Below are 19,957 nucleotides of genomic sequence, written 5' to 3' on the forward strand. Positions count from 1 at the left end.
AAAGAAACTTTAACTAATTAGGGTCTTTCTATAACCTTGAATGCATATGATATGATGTAATGCAAATGTATGAATGCAACAAAGGCATCAATCTCGATTCAATCTCATTTAGAAAACTTTATTTAGAAAAAGAATATTTTTACATATAAATGGATTACAAGTATGCTTTCGCCCTAATGCCCAAAGTTTTAACTCTATCTAATAAAAGGGCTAACTCTCTTCCTATGTCTGACGACGACCTACACATCATACTCAATACCTCGGCTCGTACAGCCAAGTCTTGCACATATTCAGCAACCTCTCGAATCCGAGCTATGGCTTCTTCCATGACATGATTCCTTTCTCTAATCTGCCCTCTAGACTGATGAAGCTCTCCTTTTAGATAATCTCATTGCGTCTCGAGTTGCTCGATCTGAAGTTTATCTTCCTGCAATGCTGCTTCCAAATCTTCAACTTTACTCTTTAGCTCTTTTAACTCGACCGTAGAATAATGGTTGTGATGCCAACGAAGGGATCTTCCAAGCTCAGTTACTTTAGACTTCACCCCTTTATTCTCTTCTTCTAATGCCAAATTCCGCGATTGCATCTCCTGAAACTTCTTCTCCTAGTACTCACTCTAGCCTTTCCTTCTTGGACCTCTTTACTGGCCGATCCAAGACCCTCCTATTTTCGCTCTTCTTAAGGATACCGTGCCTTTTGTAGTGTTCCTTCAAGTCATCTCTATCCTCTTCAATCTTCCTCTTTTCTTTTCTTTCTTTTTCGACCTCCATCTTACGGACATCAATATCTAAACTCAAGTACATCTTTTCTTCTTCAAGCTTTGCTATCCTTTTCTCGAGCTCCATTTTTCCTCTCAAATTCTTGCTTCATAATTTCTAACTCCGAGGGCATCACTTGCAGATATTCCTCCATCGGTCGAGCTCCTTCCATATTTGGCTCAGGAATATTATCATTAATCCTTCTACCTCTCCATTCAACATATTCTGGAGTTGTAGCAGGGCCAATAGCTACTCCTTTCAACCGACATGTCTTGTTCCAAGCGCTAGAGATCTCACCGACCCTTTTCTTGTAATCGGCTCCTCTATATGCAAACTTACTTTGAGTTAGCCCATGAGTTGCTGGCACAAACTGCCTCAAACTGAATTGCCCTAACACGAGCAAGGGGGCATAACCAATGGCACCCCAAATTCCCAATAAAGGGACCCAATCGAAACTGCCGCAATGGTAAAGAATCTCACCAGGAATCATCCACGGAGCTCTCCACTCAACATCTTTCGACTGAAGATTTTGAAGTAGTGCCATCCAATTCTCCTCTAGAACATCAACTCTCCTAGTTGAAGCGACTATGCCCTTCAGCGGTGAGTAATCCTCGAAGAAAACCCGACAAACGACCTTATTTATCAACTGAAAATGACTATAGAACCAAGCTAGAAGCAATTGTGCACAACCAACAAACCTGCCTGCACCAGCTTTTCTACATGTGCCTAAGGACCTGACTGTCTCTGCCAAAATTGCAGGGACAGAAGTGACCCTCTTACTGAGTCTATGGAAAAGATCCATGGTTGCCTCATCCACATATCCCAAAGCCCTAGGGAACACCATCAATCCGTACAAACTTAAGGCAAAAACATCTACCCTCTTTGTTTCATCGGGATGCGTCAAAATCAGACCCTTCAAAGCGTCCCATGAAATGCACTTGCACTCACCCTTCTCTTTAATTCTGGCCGTAATCCACTGCTCACTCATCCTTGTAATAGTCATCAATTTCTTCCAAAAGGTAGGGACATTAGCAGCTCAAGAATAGATTCTATCAACCTGGAACCTGGGACAACGTAACAAGGCAGTGTACTCCTCTACGGTAGGCACCAAGTCTACCTCCCCAAAAGTAAAACAACTGTACGCTGGATTCCAAAACTGAGCGAGGGCTCGGAACAAGTGCTCATCTATTTGAACATCGAGCAAGTAAGGTAAATCTCCGTAATTACCGTAGAATAACTGTTTAGTCTCGTTTCCCCATTGATCCCAAATCTCCTTAAGTTCTTGGAGATTATTCTGCGTGACACTGATGCGAGTATATCCTGACAGCTCCGACATATATCCCGCAGCTATACTATCTCCCTTTTCTAATTGAGTTTGCTCAGACCATCTATGGACGTTGGCATTGCTCTCCACTCTATCAAGAAGTCCGTTCTCCATAATAAAACTCTCTAATTTAGACACTGACCGCGAATCGATACCTTTGTAAATGCAAAATGTCATGCAAACAAAAGAAGAGAAATAGTCAGTATCACATGATATCAATAAATCTCAACAATAATTTATAAGGGTGATATCTAAAGTTTAACTCTAACTAAGTTGGGCTCTTACGGTTTTTTCTATATGAGGTTGGTTCTAAAGTTTGAGGTACCTGAACCAGCAGATTCCTCGATCCTCACCCATTATAGGCTCATTTGAATCGAGTTCAGTTCAGGGGAATACATTTCCCTATGGCTACACAGAGATGAAAATCTCTCGAAACCATAGGTACGGATGTATCCCGAAAGTGATCCACTATCCTGCACGGAGGCGAAAACCTCACGAAGGCGTAGCTTCCCACTCCCACTTAAGGTTGTGACCACAACGGTCTTGCAAATGCAATGCGTATTAGAATATAGCAACACATGCAATAATACAAACACATGTAATGCAAAGAGGATTAAATCTTAAAATTTTTTAAATTTCCGACATTAAGACAAGAGATAATCAATTACACGGCTTGACTCTCTGAAATTCCCCAGTGGAGTCGCCAAGCTGTCGAAACCATTTTCAAATCGAGTTTTGGTAAATGGGAATCAACTTTAAAAAACGAAAACGGGAGTCGCCACCAACCTTTTTAGGTGTGATTGGATCACCTTTAAAACATTTGTTCTAAAATCATTGGTTTTGGTCTACGAAATCAAAAGAATGGGTTCGAGAGTCGGTTACGTACGAGGAAGGGTTAGCACCCTCGTAACGCCCAAAAAATTGGTACCTAATTGATTATCAAAATGTTCTTAATGTCGGAAATTAAAAATCTTAAGATGTGATCCTCTTTAAAGTATTTGAAAATTTGGGTTCACTTGTATCAAAGTATTGGCTATAAGTTAGCCTTCTAGAAATCCCTATCTCGAAACAGCAAAATGCTACATCCAGTAAGTTAGGACATATCACTTTGCAATTCCAAGATAGTTACTTATATTTTGAAAACCTTTAAAAACTTAGAAGGGTACTTGACTATTCGAACTTAACGAGAAAAGTTGCAACCCAATAAGTTAGGGCACTACTTTTTCGAAATTTCCAAACATCAAGCATTGCCTTTATATTTTTTGAAAATTTTGGAGCCTTGTCTTTTTAAAGATGTGTGGAGAATTGTATTACATTATAAATCATAATAATATATTATCGTACTAGGTAGATAAAAAATGAATACTACGATAAAAGAACAATACATATAAAGCAAAAAATGCAAAAAAGATATATATAGCATGTATTGAAAACGAATAAACAAAGTATATAAACATACGAAATAATATTTAAATGATGCATGATATAAAAAACATAATCAAATAATGTATGATATACAACTAGAAGAAATATAGTGTCAATTTGCATATAATTATAATAAAAATAAACTTAACACATACATGATGCATACAATATAAAACATATAGAAGAACTAATATATAAAAAAATTGATTCCTAACGAAATATACATACAATTAAAAACAAGACATTTCATAACCATTTTAAAATAATATTTAATAGATAATATGATAACAAGAATAAAAGAATAGTAATTATATGATAATATATTGGTTTAGGAGTATGTAAGAGATTTCATAATATAACAATATTAGTTTAAAATGAAATAATATATAGTAAATAAATAAATAACTAACAAAAATATATATATAGTGTGGGTTAAAAATATGATTTAATAATAATAATAATATATATAATGTAATCATAAAAATATAATTAGCGATACATGATATACATAACATAAAAAAAATAAAAAAATAAAAAATATTATATAATAAAATGTAATATAAATATATAAGAAATATAATAGATATAATATAAAATAACATGTAAAACAATATATATATATATAAATAATTAATAAATATATAATATATGTGAGAATATAATAATATATAAAAATAATAATAATTTGAGGAAAATAATATATAATAGTAATAAAAATAACACTTTTAATAATTTTAATGTATAAAAGTAAAAATAAATCAAATATTAATATAAAATATATAGAAATAAAAAATAGAACCAAATTTAAAATTTTGTAAAATTACGGGCAAATTTAAAAAGCTAAAACTGAATTAAGGCCGATTTGAAATGCCCATAAAATAAAAGGGGTCATTGGGCAAATAACCTATTCCCCAAAAGCGGTGGCGTTTTCGAATATAATTTAATAGCCATAGGGACTAAATTAAAACTAAAATAAAATAATGGGCCAAATTATAAAATAAAATAAAGTTTGATTGTAAGTACAAAAGGGATAGAAGGATCAATTGGGTAATTAACCCAACTCTCAAAAATGCGCGGATCCTCCCCGGGTAATCGGGTTAACGCGCGGATCCCTGAGTCACAAAACTATGCTGTTTTGTCAAGGCTATATAAGCCAAATTAGCCTTAAAATCATTTGAAACCAGTTTTCAAAAAAAAAAAAATAAGAATTCTCTCTGAAAGAGAGAAAGGAGGGAGCTCCGGGCTCTGGCCTCCGTCGGCCACACACCACCCACACGCCCACGCGCCACCCTAAGGACCACCGTACACGGTGGCTAGGGTTTAAAAACCCCTCCTTTCACTCGTCGTTCATCAGGTAACTTTCTTCCTTGTATTTTTGTAATCTATATTTTTGCTAAAAAACAGTTTACATACATGCATATGTTCTAAAATAAAAAAAAGTTAAATCACCTTTTCTTTGAAACTGCTTGTATTCTCTTTTTTATTTCTGTATGCGTAATCGTTACAAGGGTTACAAAGGCTCTTTTTATAGTCTATTGATTTGTTACATAAGGAAAGAAATCTCTGATTTCTTGTCTATTGTATCTTTGACTGATGTGCTGTGATTTCCTTGCCATTTTCTATTCTGCTTTTTCGCGTATCCGCTGTTTGTTTCCTTTTCTTGCAGGCAATCGAGCGAGGGATCCGGTAGTGACCATGCTGGTGTAGACACATGCACTGATCACGGCGCTGATGGAGGGTTACTGAAACGTCGTGAGAGACGACGAGCGACGATCCGTTGAAATTGCTACGGAAGCTTCGCTATGGCGCTAGGAGAAAGGCAGAAACCCTAGGGTTTCCTGCCTTGGTGTAACAAGTTGGGCCAATTGGGTTTTTTGAATTTGGGCTAGCTAGTTTAATTGGGTCACGGGTGTTTGTGGGTCTGCTGGGTAGTTTAGGCCTGATTGGGTTACAAGTGTAACGGGCTTTGGGCTCACCAGGCTTTGAGGCTGTTTATTTGTAAATAGACTTTAATGGACATTTTAAATAAATATTTATTTATTCATATTCTGCTTTCAGCCCGGTCAAATTTGGGCTCTTACAATTGTTTCATTTTCCACTCTCTTGTCCAGCATCAGTCCTCTAATTTTGTCTACGATTCTAGCGATCCACAACCATCCACTCACCGAACTTTTTATTCTCAATCCATTCTTGAATTGATCTTGTGTTTTCATATTGGTCCAATCTAATAGGATCCTCAGCTTCACCTGATCTTTTCTCCACATTCTCTACTATCTTTGATTGATGGCAGTCTCTTGCCACAGATAAAATAAACAGTTGGAAGAGATTCATGCTCCACTCTGTAAATCCTGCTAGCGATTCTTATTCTGGAAATGAGCGACTTCCTTAAGTCAATTTGAACTGCAAATCCAAAAATGATAAACCGTAATTTATACATATTTTTATCCCATGCTTATCCCATTTATGAATGGTTTCTCCTTAGATTTGGTGAATTCGATGCTCCTAATCCTTTAATTTCATGTTTTATACTTAGGAGAGCATAGGAGAGTAAAAAGAGCGAGAAATGGGCCCAAAACGGAGAAAATAGACCCACGTGAGAAATCAACATGGCCTGGACTTCCTCATACAGACGTGTCACACGGCCGTGTCTATTTGGTAGGATTGAAGCACGACTTACACGGGTAGACTACACATACGCGCCTATTCAACAGCCTTGACCACAGGCTGGAGTAATCACACACGGGCGTGCCCTGCCGATCCCAAGTATAGTCCTTTTCGAAAAAAGCCAATTTTTAGGGCTCTTAGGCATCCAAAAGCCTATTTAAACACCTGAGGAGGCACTTAAGAAGGGGACGCAGAGTAGGAAGCAAGGAATTACTCAAGGAAAGCTGATTGATCCATCTCAGAAGTCGGATTCATCATCAATACTGAAGATCTCCCTTCAAATTCCTTCAGGAGTTTTGGGTTTTCTTATGTTTTGTTATCTTTATGCTTTTGAGATGTTTTCCTTCATAAGTATGAACTAAAACCCCTAAATACCTAAGGGGAATGAAACCTAAGATAGATCCTATTATTATTATCTAAATTGTATGATAAATATTTGATTTGTTCTTAATTATGTGTTCTTAATTCTTGTTTTAATATTCCAGGATATTGATTCAAGTTAACGCTCTTATTCAGAGGAGGAATAGACCCTGTCTAAGAGTAAATTTGTTGCAATTAAGCGGAGTTGATTGCGAGCCTAGAGATAGGGTGATAAGATTTTGTCGGATTAGGGTGAAACCTAATAAGAGAATCTATAGATCGAGTTAATACAATTCTAGGGTGTTAATTAGAAAGAGATTTCAATTATTCAACCTACGGTTAGACGTTATTAGTCTCGAGAGAGATAATAATATAACTTAGGGATTTCTACGGATCAAGTCAAATGAATAAATCATCTGATTCAGAGTCAAATAACAAGTGGAGTCTAGGTGGATTTTTCCTTAGGTATTGTCTTAATCAATTGAATTTTCTAAAAAGTATTTTCCCAAATTTTCTTTCTGTGTATTCTTAGTTTAATAATTATTTTAGATAACCAAACCTCTTGATCTTTAGGCTAGATAATAAAAAAGAAGTAAATAATAGTACTTATGGTTCCTTTGGGTTCGACAATCTGGTCTTGCTGAATTATACTACTGTTCGATAGGTACACTTGTATTAATCGTGATAATAAGTTAGTCTCAAGAACGATTCATTTATAAATTTTTAAAACCTGTCACGAATATCATGCATCAGAAAAACTGACCTCTTGCTCCTTTATCCATCATTAAATCAATTTTGATTACATTCCCCACCATTTCACCTATAACCTAGAGAATACTTCTCTTGTACAATGATCCTGATAAACCCGGTATACGGACACATAAAACAACATTATAGGGGAATGATTGTAATGGAGAAAACTGTTTCGTCCATGGTTGAACCGTCAAATACTATCCGTAAATCACCCATGGACCATTCGAAAGAACGTTACTATAATCCACAAAAGATTCAGACTTAGCTAGAGAATAGTCATTTTCAATATCCATAAGTTGGAATCTCATGGATGGTTTCCACAACAGACACACTTTATTACATAATGCATTATATCCTATCTTCCTCACTAAAAATTTGATCACCGCAGTTTTGGACATGCTTTCCTAATTATTGGATAGATTCTATCATAAAAATCAATTGAGGCAACTCCATCAATAACCTATTTTCGTATATCACCATCCGTTAAATCAATATTGTCATCTTCCCACTTATTATTCAGAGGATTATTCAACGGATCCAAATTTATCATTGCATCCCTAAATAAGAAAGGTTTAGAATCCATTGGCTCCATTTGCTTACTCCCTCCTTTGTCGTCGAGAGGGTCCTCTTCTCTCTGCCTTACTTTTTGACCGCTCGACTAGAAAAACCCCTCGTACCCTCGTTCATACCGCTCTCAATCTGTTAAATTTTATATTGGGTTGATTTTAATTCTAATTGACTGAACACACCCCCTTGGTATTTGTAACCCAAAACCCAACAACAAACTTTCTCAAGCAAAAAATGTATAAAACTCGAAATAAATGTCTTTATTAAACATCATTGCATCATATAAAGAAAATTTAACAAATAAAAAATCCAGAGTTTCCAGTGTTACAAAATGTATCTAGAAACCAAATATCTAAAATTCCTACTATAATAGAACATCAGTAAAAGTAGCAAGTAGACTAACAATTGAAAGTTCCAACTACCCCTCAACTTATTCTCCCCTTTTTATGGACAAAAATCCAATGTAGACTTAGGGAAATTGCAACTCGTAATACAATTTATTTGTCTTGATGACTGATATGGATAGGTAATGTCATATTAACAAAATGATTGCTTTAACAAAAAGACCACCCAGTCAAAAATCAATAGTTTCGCATATAATAAATTTTTATCAAATGAACTTCAACATTTGCAAAGATTTAAAATTATTGTCAAAATCACTTAAGATTATTATTTGGAGGCTAAGATAAATGAAAACATAAAACAAGTCTTTTGGAGTACTAGAGTGGCTCAAAATGAAACTTTTCAAATTGATTTGAGTATGAAAATGTTAAATCCAAATTCTATCAAACCTAATTTTCCTGAAGTCCCAAAATTAAGAACAATTTGGGGTGAAATTGAGAGAAGTAGTAAGTTAGAGGTCTTTATTAAAAATTAGGGAAAATTTAGATGTAGATTTGGACATAGTTGAGTTCCAAATCCGGTTCAATTGGATTAGAACCAACTAGCTCCTTAGTGGTAGACAAAATGATTAGTAATAAATGGTTCCTATATGGTTGAAGACTGTGTGTAAAGGGATATAAATAGCTAAGAAAGGAATGCTGGGGTGAATTTCTTCTCAAATCTATTTTATTTTCTTCTCTTATTCATTTTCTTCTTGGTTGCTTTGAAGAAGAGATAGTTACGAGAAGCTCTGCACGGAGCAGTTATTGTAAGGTTTGAGTTGGAAAAATATAAAACCCAGTAAGCTGGTAAGGTCCTAAATCTTTCGATTAATAAAGTTAAGAAATAAAGTTAAGAATTTTCAGAACCTTTGAGAGGTTCTGCACGTTTCTGGAAAATTGAGTTTTAAGTTGAAAATTTTGAGTTTAACTTATTATTTTGGTTATAATGCTTAGCTGACAGAAGAATGGAAGCTTTGGCATTTGGAAAGCTAAGCTGAGAAGGAAAAGAAGCATCAAGTGAGTTTCTATACTCTATCCCTAGAATGTTGTGTGGCTAGAATGATTCTGTGTTGAGTACTGTGGTGATGTATGAACTCTGCTGACTGTGAATGCTAAGCATACATAATATTGTTTTGTATATGGGTCTGAAAATGTAGTTTAATATGCATGAAATAATTATGATTCCATGTTTAAAAGATAGCATACTCTATGATAGTATGTAAGTTAAATAAATATATTACATGATTATAATAGTGGGGTATGAAGGGAAAATTATAGACGAGTTAGATGAAGTTAGGATTGGGAAATGGTGTTTTTATATACCGTAATCCGGTGTTGGTAGGTGCAAATCATGATGTGCGAAGCTCTGGGCCTTTAGAGGGGACATTGTATTGTTCGAGCATCAAGGATAAACGTGGCGAAATGGAGGAATGGGTGGATGGATAGGGAAATGAAATTTTGTTAAGATTATGCCATACGGTGTTGCTGGGTGCAAACCATGATGTACGAAGCTTCGGGCCCGGCAGAGGGGACACTACGGTGTTCGAGCATCAAGCTTAAATGTGAAACAAAATTATATCGACTGGTCCTTCGGGGCGACACCATGACGATGGTTATTAGGGTCCATAGAGGAACACAACGATGGCGATCAACAGTCTCTATGGGCGACATAGCGATGGTAAGGTCTTTTGAGGCGACACCTCAATGAGGTTTAAGGCGTAAAATCATAGCTCGACTATGGCAACCTACAGAGTCAGCTAGGACGTTAAACATGAGATTATATTGTGTAAGACTATAGCTCAGCTATGGAAGCATATGGAGTCCGCCGATACATTAAACACGGGAAAGTCCGCCAGGGCATTAAATATAAGGTAAAAATGTGTAAGACCATGGCTCGACTATGGCAACATAGAGAGTCCATCAGGACATATTTCATCAGTACGATGCTTAGAAAGAAATATTTAGGAAGTAGAATTGAGAGGAATTTTGTTCTCATACACACCTATATATATCACATCGGTACGGTCTCTACAGACCATTGTCGCCACTCAATCCTAATTATTATGTTTCCCACTATGGAACCAATCAGTTCCAATCTAACTAAACCAGGTTTGAAATTTAATCATCTTCCAACCAACCACTCAAGTTCTCTAAATATCTCATTAAAGCCTTCAAATTCCCTTTTTAATTCAATTGGCTCTTGGGCTTTTCTTTAAGTTCGAATCCTCAGAGGGGGCCGAGTGTGACAACTTGTGTTTTTGTTGGACATAAAACTAACCCCACAATATTTTTCACCCTATTAGGCTAGGTGTCGCAACACCCTTGACAGTGGCACACTCTTGGCTTTGGGGGATCTCAATGTCGCAACACTGATTGAGTGGTGTTGTAACATCCTCGGTAGTCTGCTTTAGGTTGATTTCTCATTAAAGCCTTGCACCCCTGAAGTGATAGAGGCTTAATGTCGCAACATCCTAGCATCAGTGTCACGACACTCACATCAGATGTAGTTCTCCTCAAGTTTTGATTGTCATCATCTCTCTACACAAACTTAATTGCACTATTAGACTCCTAATGGCACCATTTTGCCAAATTGGGTCCCAAAAGGACTAAACTAAAGGAAAACGATCATAAATACTAAAAATTAAAAATCAACTAAAACATGAAAAAGACTCGTAATTTGCTTGCAAATAAACTCATCAAGCATTTTAGAGAGCCTAATTTGACGTATCAAATTACGACTGATCAACACATATACACCAGCAATGCAACTCTAGAAATACTTTAGAACTTCATAAACACATCCAAAACAAATTCAATACCCATTCGAATCCTAGTTTAAGTCAATGAAGTAGTATGCATGCATGCATTAAAAGTATCCATACATAAACCAAAGCTCAAGCTAACAATTTAATCCTCAAATCATATTAATCAACAACATTAAATATCAAGACCTTGGTAATATGAAACTAACATATATGCATACAAAGAATGACTCATTAAGTGCATGCAACTAGGAGCCACAATACAAATATGTTAATTCCATACGCTCGTAGTCTTGCTATAGTGTGACACGATGATCCAATAGGTGAGCTAGGCATTTCAAAATTAACTCAAAACCTATACATAAAGAAACAACTACATGAAAGCAAAATTGCTTGGTAAAAAATGGAAAGTACCATAATTACCTTTCTCTCAAGTGAGTTAGTAAAGTAAATATTCAGTGTCATTAACAAATAAGAATGTCATAATATTGAACATGGAAAAAATTAAACTCGCTAATCAATAAGCTTATATGCAAGCATTCATAAACATCCTTAGCTCACTTTAATCCAAATCAAGACATGGTCAAATCATATAAGATATGTCTCTCCAATAAAATTCAATAGTTAAGCATGGGATAGAATTCAACATATTCACACACTCAATTTCAACAATTTATTAATTTAATCATTTTTCAATAGTTCAACGAAGTTAACCCTTAGTAGCCTTAGTAAAACATGACTTGGACACACAAGAAGTCCTTAAACACACAAGATGAATATCACACTATAAACGCATCCCAACCAAACATATAGAAAGTATTGCACTAAAAGTGCATCCAACCAATCACACCAAAGATCTCATAAAAGAATGAGCCCAATGGTCCACAAAAAAGTTCGCAACAGCAAAATAACAAAACAAAGCTCCAACTCCACTCAAGAACAAACACACAATAAACCCCAATTGACATGTCAATCGTGTTCTAACCTTTTACCAAGTTGACCTGAGTAAATTTTACTCATTACAAATAAGCTCATTTAACAAAGGTTATTATACATAAGATGTTCATTAACATATCACATTTTCAAATTCCTATGTCACAAAAGAGATTAGTGTTTTTTATTTCAGTTAATTGGAAACCACCATAGTAGATTTGTATAAGCCTAACATTGATGGATCTGCCATAAATAACCCAGGGAAAGCAACGGTGAGAGCTCTTATTAGGGATCATACTATTAGTTAGGTGATTGGAGCTTATCATCATATACCAAGAGCCACTACTATGGAAGTAGAGCTCTGGGCTTTGGGAAATGGTCTTTTATCTACTAGAGATTCAAACATCACCAATCTCGAAATAGAAGTGGTTGTTACTATTATTATCTAATTTATGTATGTTGTTAAAGTCTTTAACATTATACTATCTCCTTTGATTGATGCGTGTAGGATGCTCTTTCATAGTATGAATTTTAGGTCACTCAAGCATGTCTTTTGAAAAAGAAATAAGTGTGTGGATGTGCCAGCCTGACTTAGAAGCAATATGATTATCTCTCTATTTAAAGCTTGTTTTGTTTATGGAGGACTCCACCCGGCTATTTAAATTCATTGTTCCTGTGTGATATGCAAGGATGTATTTTGTACTGAATAGTACCTTAATTTCATTTTAATGATTTTTAATTTCCTTATTTGACCTTAAAAGTAATTTTTATGTCAAATAATATTTCTTATTGTTTAGGAAATTTTATAATTATTTTAAGTTTTGAAGTGTCTTAATTTTAATGATGGATTTTAGATCTTGGACTTTGAGATAAATTTGATACATATTATCATTTTATAGTAATAAACAATTTATTTTTGAAAAAAAGTGTTTTTAAAGCTAGTTGAAATCTAAATTTGAAGTATTGAAATAATAATTTTGAACTAATTTAAATTCTTAAATTTATCATATTTTAATTCAAAAATAAAATTTTAAAATTATGAATTTAAAAATATGAATTTTAATTTTAAATTTTAAATTTTAAATTCAAATCTAAATTTATTTGTTAAATTTCCTACAGGTTGACTTACATTTTTAGACACAATCATATTCCATCGTTTTTCATTAATTTTCCTACATCCATTTTATCATCTCATCTTTGAAGAATTTTTAGTCAATTCATAAAACCTAACTCGTATTTGTTCAACTCATGGTAAAGGTATCATGCTAATTTACTCGCCTAATTCCCTCAACCCTCCTAAAAATTGTGAGTTTTGTTTGTGTATTTTGTTTAATCACATGTTTCTATATTTTATTTAATTCACAATAATTTATTTCGCCTTTCAATTTTATAAAAAGTCATTTTAATTATTTATTTAAATTTTTTGTCTTTTTAGTCTTTAATATTGCATTATTTCTCAAGTCACCCCAAAATAGATAGAAAAAAATTAATGTCTACTAATTTTTTGATGCCATCTATATGTATGTTACGTCAAGATTTAATTAATTTTTAAAAATATTTTTACAATTTATACTTTTTAATACTTTTTATAATTTTTAAGTGTTAAAAAATTAATTATTGGCATAGCATCCAAGTGGCAATCCACACGTACCACATCAATAAAATTAATAAACATTAATTTTCCATCAATTTTGAATAATTTAATAAACAACACAAGTTTAAGATAAAAAAGATAAATAAAATTAAATAATAAATTAAAATAACTTTTTTATATAATTAGAAGGCTGAATAAATCACTATACCATTATGTGGATGTATGTTTACAAATAATTATACTTAACCCGATAAACACATCCAATATTTTATGTTGTTTCTTCTATTAACCGCTAACTTTGGCCTTTTTATAAAAATATCCTAAATTTTGAATAATTATAGAAATAATCAACTTTTTTATTATGTACGTAAATGACTTGAAATGAAAAGTAAAATTGGTGAAGCAAAAAAAGATTGACATCACCTGTAAAAATATTAAGGAAATATTGATTTTTTTTAACAATTGGGGGTTAAAAAATAAATAATGATGGTTGAGCTATAAAAAATGACGCCACCATTTTATTGTATTCGTTTTTTATATTTTTATTAATCTAAAAATAAATATAATATTTTATTTGGTGGAACCATAGAGAATGGCTACTAGTGTAATGTGTCAATTTTTAATGAGTTTTTTAAAATTAAAAATTAAAAATAATATTTTATTTGGTGGAGTCATATAGAATTGTATATCCAGTGTTAGAATTTTAATTTTTTTAGAGAAATTATTACCACCTTCTATAAAAATGATTTTTTTTCATTTTGTTGATTAATGTATAGATCTTGTTGACATTCTTGTAATAGTTAAACTGAAAAGAAGAAAAAAAAAGAAATTGTTGTGCTTAATAAGAGAGTTAGAAATTATGGTGAAGATGAATAATTTAATGTTTTGATGTTTTTCTTTTATGATGAAATTGTAAATTGTAAAATGTGATATTAGTGTATATTTTAAGATCTGTAAAGAATAGGTTGCAATTCAATAGAACTATGAAATTAGAAGGTATGAAAAGAAAGACTAATGTAAAAATTGTAAAAGATGATGTCCAAATTTTTACAAGCTATTAATTCACTAAAATTTGGTGATATGCAACTGTTAAATGTTGATGAATTGGTCATTATAATGGAAATTCATTGAAAAAAAATCTTCATTGTATTTTTGTAACTTTCCTGGGCATGACAGGAAAAAAAAAAGAAGGAAAAATGGGTGTTTCATCATCCAAGATCTGATTGTTAAATAAAATAAAAAAGAACCATTTGATTGAAAGAGTGGGGTGGGATCAGATGGCGGAGAAGTGAGAGATTAAAAGAGTTTATAGAAGCATCTCCTCCGAGTGGAAGTGATTTATAAGTTGGCAACTCCCGAGGTGTCTCTTTCACAAAACAGGTGAAAAAAAAGCAAAGAAACAGAATACTACTGTTACTGTTAGTATTAAAGAAAGAAAGAAGCTTTTAAAGTCCAGAGATAGAAATCAAGTCCAAGGAGAACAACGCACTACAGACAAATTCCAATTATATTATTAATAATCAAATACCTATAATATTTATATATAGGAAAACCCCACCCTTACTCAATAAAGCTTCAGACTGGGTTTTCTATGTGAAGTTTAGGATTTTTTTTTTCTTTGTGATGGATCCGCCAGCTATGATGAGCGATGGAAGGTACAATCTAGCAGAGATCTGGCAGTATCCCATGAGTGAATCTGGGATAAGTAGGGGTCAGTTCGGACATGGGTTGGCTCAGTTCGGGGACCCCAGTCTAGAGATTTCCGGCAATGATCCGGTTAGCTTCGAGCTGCAGCAGAGAAGGGGTGGTATGAGGCGAAGGCGTGACGGAGAAGATGAAACAGCTAAGGTTGTCTCTACTAGCTCCACTAGTAGTGGCAATGCCGTGGTATTCATTTCTCCTTCCTTCCACTTTTTTCTTTTTCTTTAATCAATTGGATTTTCTTTTCTTTTTTTGTGATCTGAATTTTACTAATTCGGATGGGCACCTTTTATTTTAGCTTCTTTCCAAAGCTCTTTATCTTTGAATGTTACTTGTTGTTGGGGATTTGGGATTTCCTCTTTCTTTGTTTATGGTGATTCTTATAATTATATTAGAATAGGAATGTTGAGGGGTGGCACTGAGTATTGATCTGCAATGGTGTGAATTTAACTACAAATAAATAATTCTTGTGTATTTTGTTTGACTTCTCGTATTATTGTGTTAATATCATGGAAAATCGAGATTGCAGCATGTGTCTATGGAGAAGTGATGGAATTAAGCATTCAAGAAATATAAGTTTTTGGATTGAAAATGACAGTTTTGTTTATAATCTGTATAGAATGATGGTGAGGGGAAGAGAATTAAAGCAGCAGGAGGCAGAGAACAAAATCATGAATCTAGAGTTGAAGCAGAACCCAGTTCAGGCAAGCTTGTGGAAGAAAAAGCTCAACCTTCCGAGCCACCTAAACAAGATTACATCCACGTACGAGCACGAAGGGGTCAAGCTACTGATAGCCACAGCTTAGCTGAAAGGGTAATTTGCTTTGGTATAGAGTTAAAATCAGTCTTAAATACTTGTGTTGGACCAAAATTTTATATAAAGTACATTCCTTTTGATTGTAAACTGATATTTCTTTTACCATTTTCTTTTTCTTTGTTTGCCATCACCATGGGGTTTTGGCATATTGGTAAAAATTCTTATAATCTGTCATACTTGGAGGTTTTGAATACATTTCACTGATATGAATCATTTGATGAGCAGGCTAGGAGAGAAAAGATTAGTGAAAGAATGAAGATTCTTCAGGATTTGGTTCCTGGTTGCAATAAGGTATATCATGGTGTTTCTAAACAGTTTCCTGTCTATCGACTATAGAGCTGGTTTGTTCAATGGCTTTTGTTGAAGAAAAACTACTGAGTAGCATGCTGTATCCTGTCTCTGCTTATTAGTTAATTGAATCCTTTTCTGGTGACATGGTTGATTATTTTCTGTTGCTCTTGATACCAAAATAGTTTTGAGACATATCATCACTTTACCTGAAAATTGCACATAGGCTGCCTGCTAAACTTGGTTTTTTTTGACTCAGGTTATTGGCAAAGCACTTGTCCTTGATGAGATAATTAATTACATTCAATCACTACAGCGTCAGGTCGAGGTGTGGGTCCTTCTGCTTATGTATCACTATATTCTGCCAGTAATCTCAAACTTGCTTTCATAAAATTTATCGGTGTTGCAGTTCCTATCAATGAAGCTTGAAGCAGTTAATTCAGGAATAAACCCTGCCATTGAAGTATTTCCTCGTAAAGATGTAAGTACTTATTCTGTTGTTGACTATGTAGTTTTATTTATTCATTTTAGACCAAAATTTTTGTCCTATTCTTTTCTAATTATTAGCATAAACACATGCTTTCTATGTTTTCATTCATCTAAGTAAGATTCAATATTGTCAAGTGTGCAAAATGCACTCTACGCTCTAGGACCCCAATATGACCCAAGTGCAAGGTGCAAAAATAATTCTAGCCCAAGGTAAGTAAGGCACATATAAATATATATGTGTGCGTGTGCAAGCATAAAAAACAAAGAATGTGTTGCATAGCCCAAAGTAAGAGAAGAAAGAAGGAAAGAGTACCAATGGAGAAAAGGAAAGAGATTCGAAAACCAAGAAAGAAGAAAAGAGTTGAAAGCTTATTAACATACCCCTATTTTTTGGAAGCCGCCAACTATCGACGTTTGAACTGTTTTGAAATACTGTTGAGAGTGAAAAGTTATCTCAATTCTTTAAAATTTTGCATGTTGAAGTTTGGAGCAACCTTTGTTGATGATCTTTTTTGACCCTAATAGAATTTTGGTGTCTGGGCTCAAATTTTTAAGAAAAACCTTTGGATAGACTATAGTTCCCTTCTTTTATTTATGTCAACAGTGAGTCCTTTTTTTACTTTTAAAATAAATACTAATGAAAAGTAAAAGAAAACTTAAACCAATAGTCATTTTACTAAGTTATTCTCTTTTTGCACCTTAGATGCACAAAAATCCCCACCTCATTAAAGGGACTCATGTTGTGGGTCTTCAGGTGTTAATTCTATCTGGCGCTGTGCATTTGCAGATACGTGTTTGCCTTGACAACGCTGGTTAGAGACTCATAAGTCAGATTGAACTTGAACTGTATTTGGCTTAGAATTTTTATCTGGTTGAAGGATGGTCTTCTTTGATAGTTGGTAGCACAAAATAAGGAAAGAGCTTGTCCATACTACATTAAGTGATTAATTACTACAGAAGCTGTTCAGGCAAATTTGGTTTTCCGTAATAACTGTAAATTAGGTGGAGCTCGGAATTAAGATTTGCTGAGGAGAACATGTAAAAAATGTCATTTTCTTTTGCTTCCTGCTTATATTTTTTGGCTTCCAATTCTAAGTTGTGTTGATGTTGGTCAAACTAATAGTTTACTCACATGCCTATACATCTTAAAATTCTTTATGGATTGCGTTGCACGGTTTCCTGCTTAAGGACTCTCAAAGCTCTCAAAACCTTTATTTGTATGCTTTGAATCCAACTCCTTAATAACATTTTCTTCAAATGAGTAATCTTAAGAAGGGTTAATGCACTATTTGGAGCTTGAAATTGGCAATTGTTCCCTCATTGGGGCTTAATGAACTAGCTTGGGCAAGAAAAAAGTTCAGGCCTTAATGTAAAAACAATTGCCTAGTTCATATCCTAACGTGGAACAATTGCCAAGTTTAGAGACAAATTTGGACTAAAAAAAGTTGAGAAGTTCAGGTTCTAAATAATGCATTTTTGAGAGCTTTTCTTGCTATTTTCATTTGAATGAAATTATTTTGGGCTGTAGTCATCATTCACTAGAATTGACTAGATTGGGAGGAAAGGTTTGGAGTCATCCAATGAAGGAACTCACTCCTTTTTCTCTGGACTTATAACTCACTCCTTTTTCTCCGGACTTATATTTATCTGTTATGACATTTCAGTATGGCCAACAAGCGTTTGATGCTACTGGTATGGCATTCGGTTCGCAAGTGATAAAGGAATACAGTGGTGGCACATCGCCAGAGTGGTTGCACATTGGCAGTGCTTTCGAAAGGACAACATAATCGGGTAAAGGAAATCCCCTTGCAATTACAAATAAGAGCATTAAATTAATTTGCAGTGCATCTAGCTTGGGTCGGCCAAAGAGACTATATATTTCCTTTGTCAACATAAAGGCATGGAGCCTCCATTGGAGAAAGCTAGAGTTAGTATTTGATGAAAATGTTCATTATTGTGTTTTGGAGAGTGTGTTCCTTTACTCCATATATGTCGAACTTTAAGCTGAAGGGAATCTCCTAGAATCATTAGTTTTTGTTCTTGTACAAGAAATTTGATTGTTCAAAATTACTGATGCTTTTACACGTTGAGTCGACTTTTGTTTTAAATTTGGGTTTGATAAATAAAGCCTGTTTTACTCTCTCTTTTTTTTTTTTTATTCATTATCTATTCTAGCCGCTGCTTATTGCCCTTCACATTGCTCGCTAAAAGCGAAAGCCACTCATTCTAAATAAACTATCTTTTTAGTTTATTTCCATCTCAAATTTACTTTCTTCCCTTCTTTTTATGGATTTTCAGATATTTTCTGTCTCATTTAGATTTTAGATAAGAATTGGTGTAAATCCCTTCAGGCACATCTACTATAAAAACTTTACTCTTCAACACACATTAGTTTGAATTAGGGCCTGTTCTGTAGTGCTTAAAAAATATATTTCTGCTTCCAAAAATATTTTTGAAGAAAAGTTGTATTAAATAAGTTGTTTTTGACTGAAATTTTTAACTTCTTAGAAGTACTTTTCAAAAACACTTCTAAAAAGAAAACCTAAAGTTTTCCTCTCTCAAAAGTATTTTTAATGTTTAATTTTTTTCACCCTCAAATAACATAGTATTTTTTTTCCTTAATGCTTAATTACAAATGTGTCAAAATTATTAATTAAAAATAAAAATATTTTTAAAATACTAATTACAAATATTTAATTGTTATATTTAAATATTTAAAATATAATTTATATATTCTAATTAAATTTTATAAATAATTCATATTTATTACTTAAAAATATTTAAAATTTATATTTCATATATTAAAATATTAACAAGTTATAATAATTTTTTATATTTTTACTAAAATATAATAATATTAACTAATTTAAATATTATTTAAATGCATATTTATTTCTTGATAATAACATGTCTAAAATAGACATTTTATTTCTCAAAAGTATCTTTTGACAAAGAATGCTAAATACTCAAATTTTAAACTAAATTTTCAAAAGTACTCTCAAAAGCATTTTTCACTATACTTCTCAAAAGCACTGCCAAATTAGCCTTCACATCCTCACCCTAATATTTGTAAGAAAAATATAAATAAAATAATGGCATCAATATAAATTTTCAAAATATAAAGAAAATTAATAAATTT

The 19,957-nt window shown here is 33.4% G+C and overlaps 1 protein-coding gene across 1 annotated transcript; it reads left to right on the forward strand.

Moving 5' to 3' along the window:
* The first annotated feature begins 14,497 nt into the window (after positions 1-14,497).
* LOC108476679 (transcription factor BHLH089-like) lies at positions 14,498-18,960 on the forward strand. Its single transcript, XM_017778948.2, has 6 exons — positions 14,498-15,410; positions 15,844-16,038; positions 16,267-16,332; positions 16,589-16,657; positions 16,739-16,810; positions 18,483-18,960. Exons 1-6 carry the CDS (start codon positions 15,147-15,149, stop codon positions 18,603-18,605), a joined length of 789 nt encoding a protein of 262 aa, XP_017634437.1. The 5' UTR covers positions 14,498-15,146; the 3' UTR covers positions 18,606-18,960.
* The last annotated feature ends 997 nt before the right edge of the window (positions 18,961-19,957 follow it).

Source organism: Gossypium arboreum, chromosome 12 (genome assembly GCF_025698485.1).
Source record: "Gossypium arboreum isolate Shixiya-1 chromosome 12, ASM2569848v2, whole genome shotgun sequence".
Taxonomy (NCBI): domain Eukaryota; kingdom Viridiplantae; phylum Streptophyta; class Magnoliopsida; order Malvales; family Malvaceae; genus Gossypium; species Gossypium arboreum.

Bases quoted from the DNA above. Each gene is read 5' to 3' on its own strand.
- LOC108476679 (XM_017778948.2), top strand. From the start codon at position 15,147: ATGGATCCGCCAGCTATGATGAGCGATGGAAGGTACAATCTAGCAGAG. The intron at 15,411-15,843 runs GTATTCATTTCT...TAATCTGTATAG, and splicing joins CTAGTAGTGGCAATGCCGTG to AATGATGGTGAGGGGAAGAG. The intron at 16,658-16,738 runs GTGTGGGTCCTT...TCGGTGTTGCAG, and splicing joins CACTACAGCGTCAGGTCGAG to TTCCTATCAATGAAGCTTGA.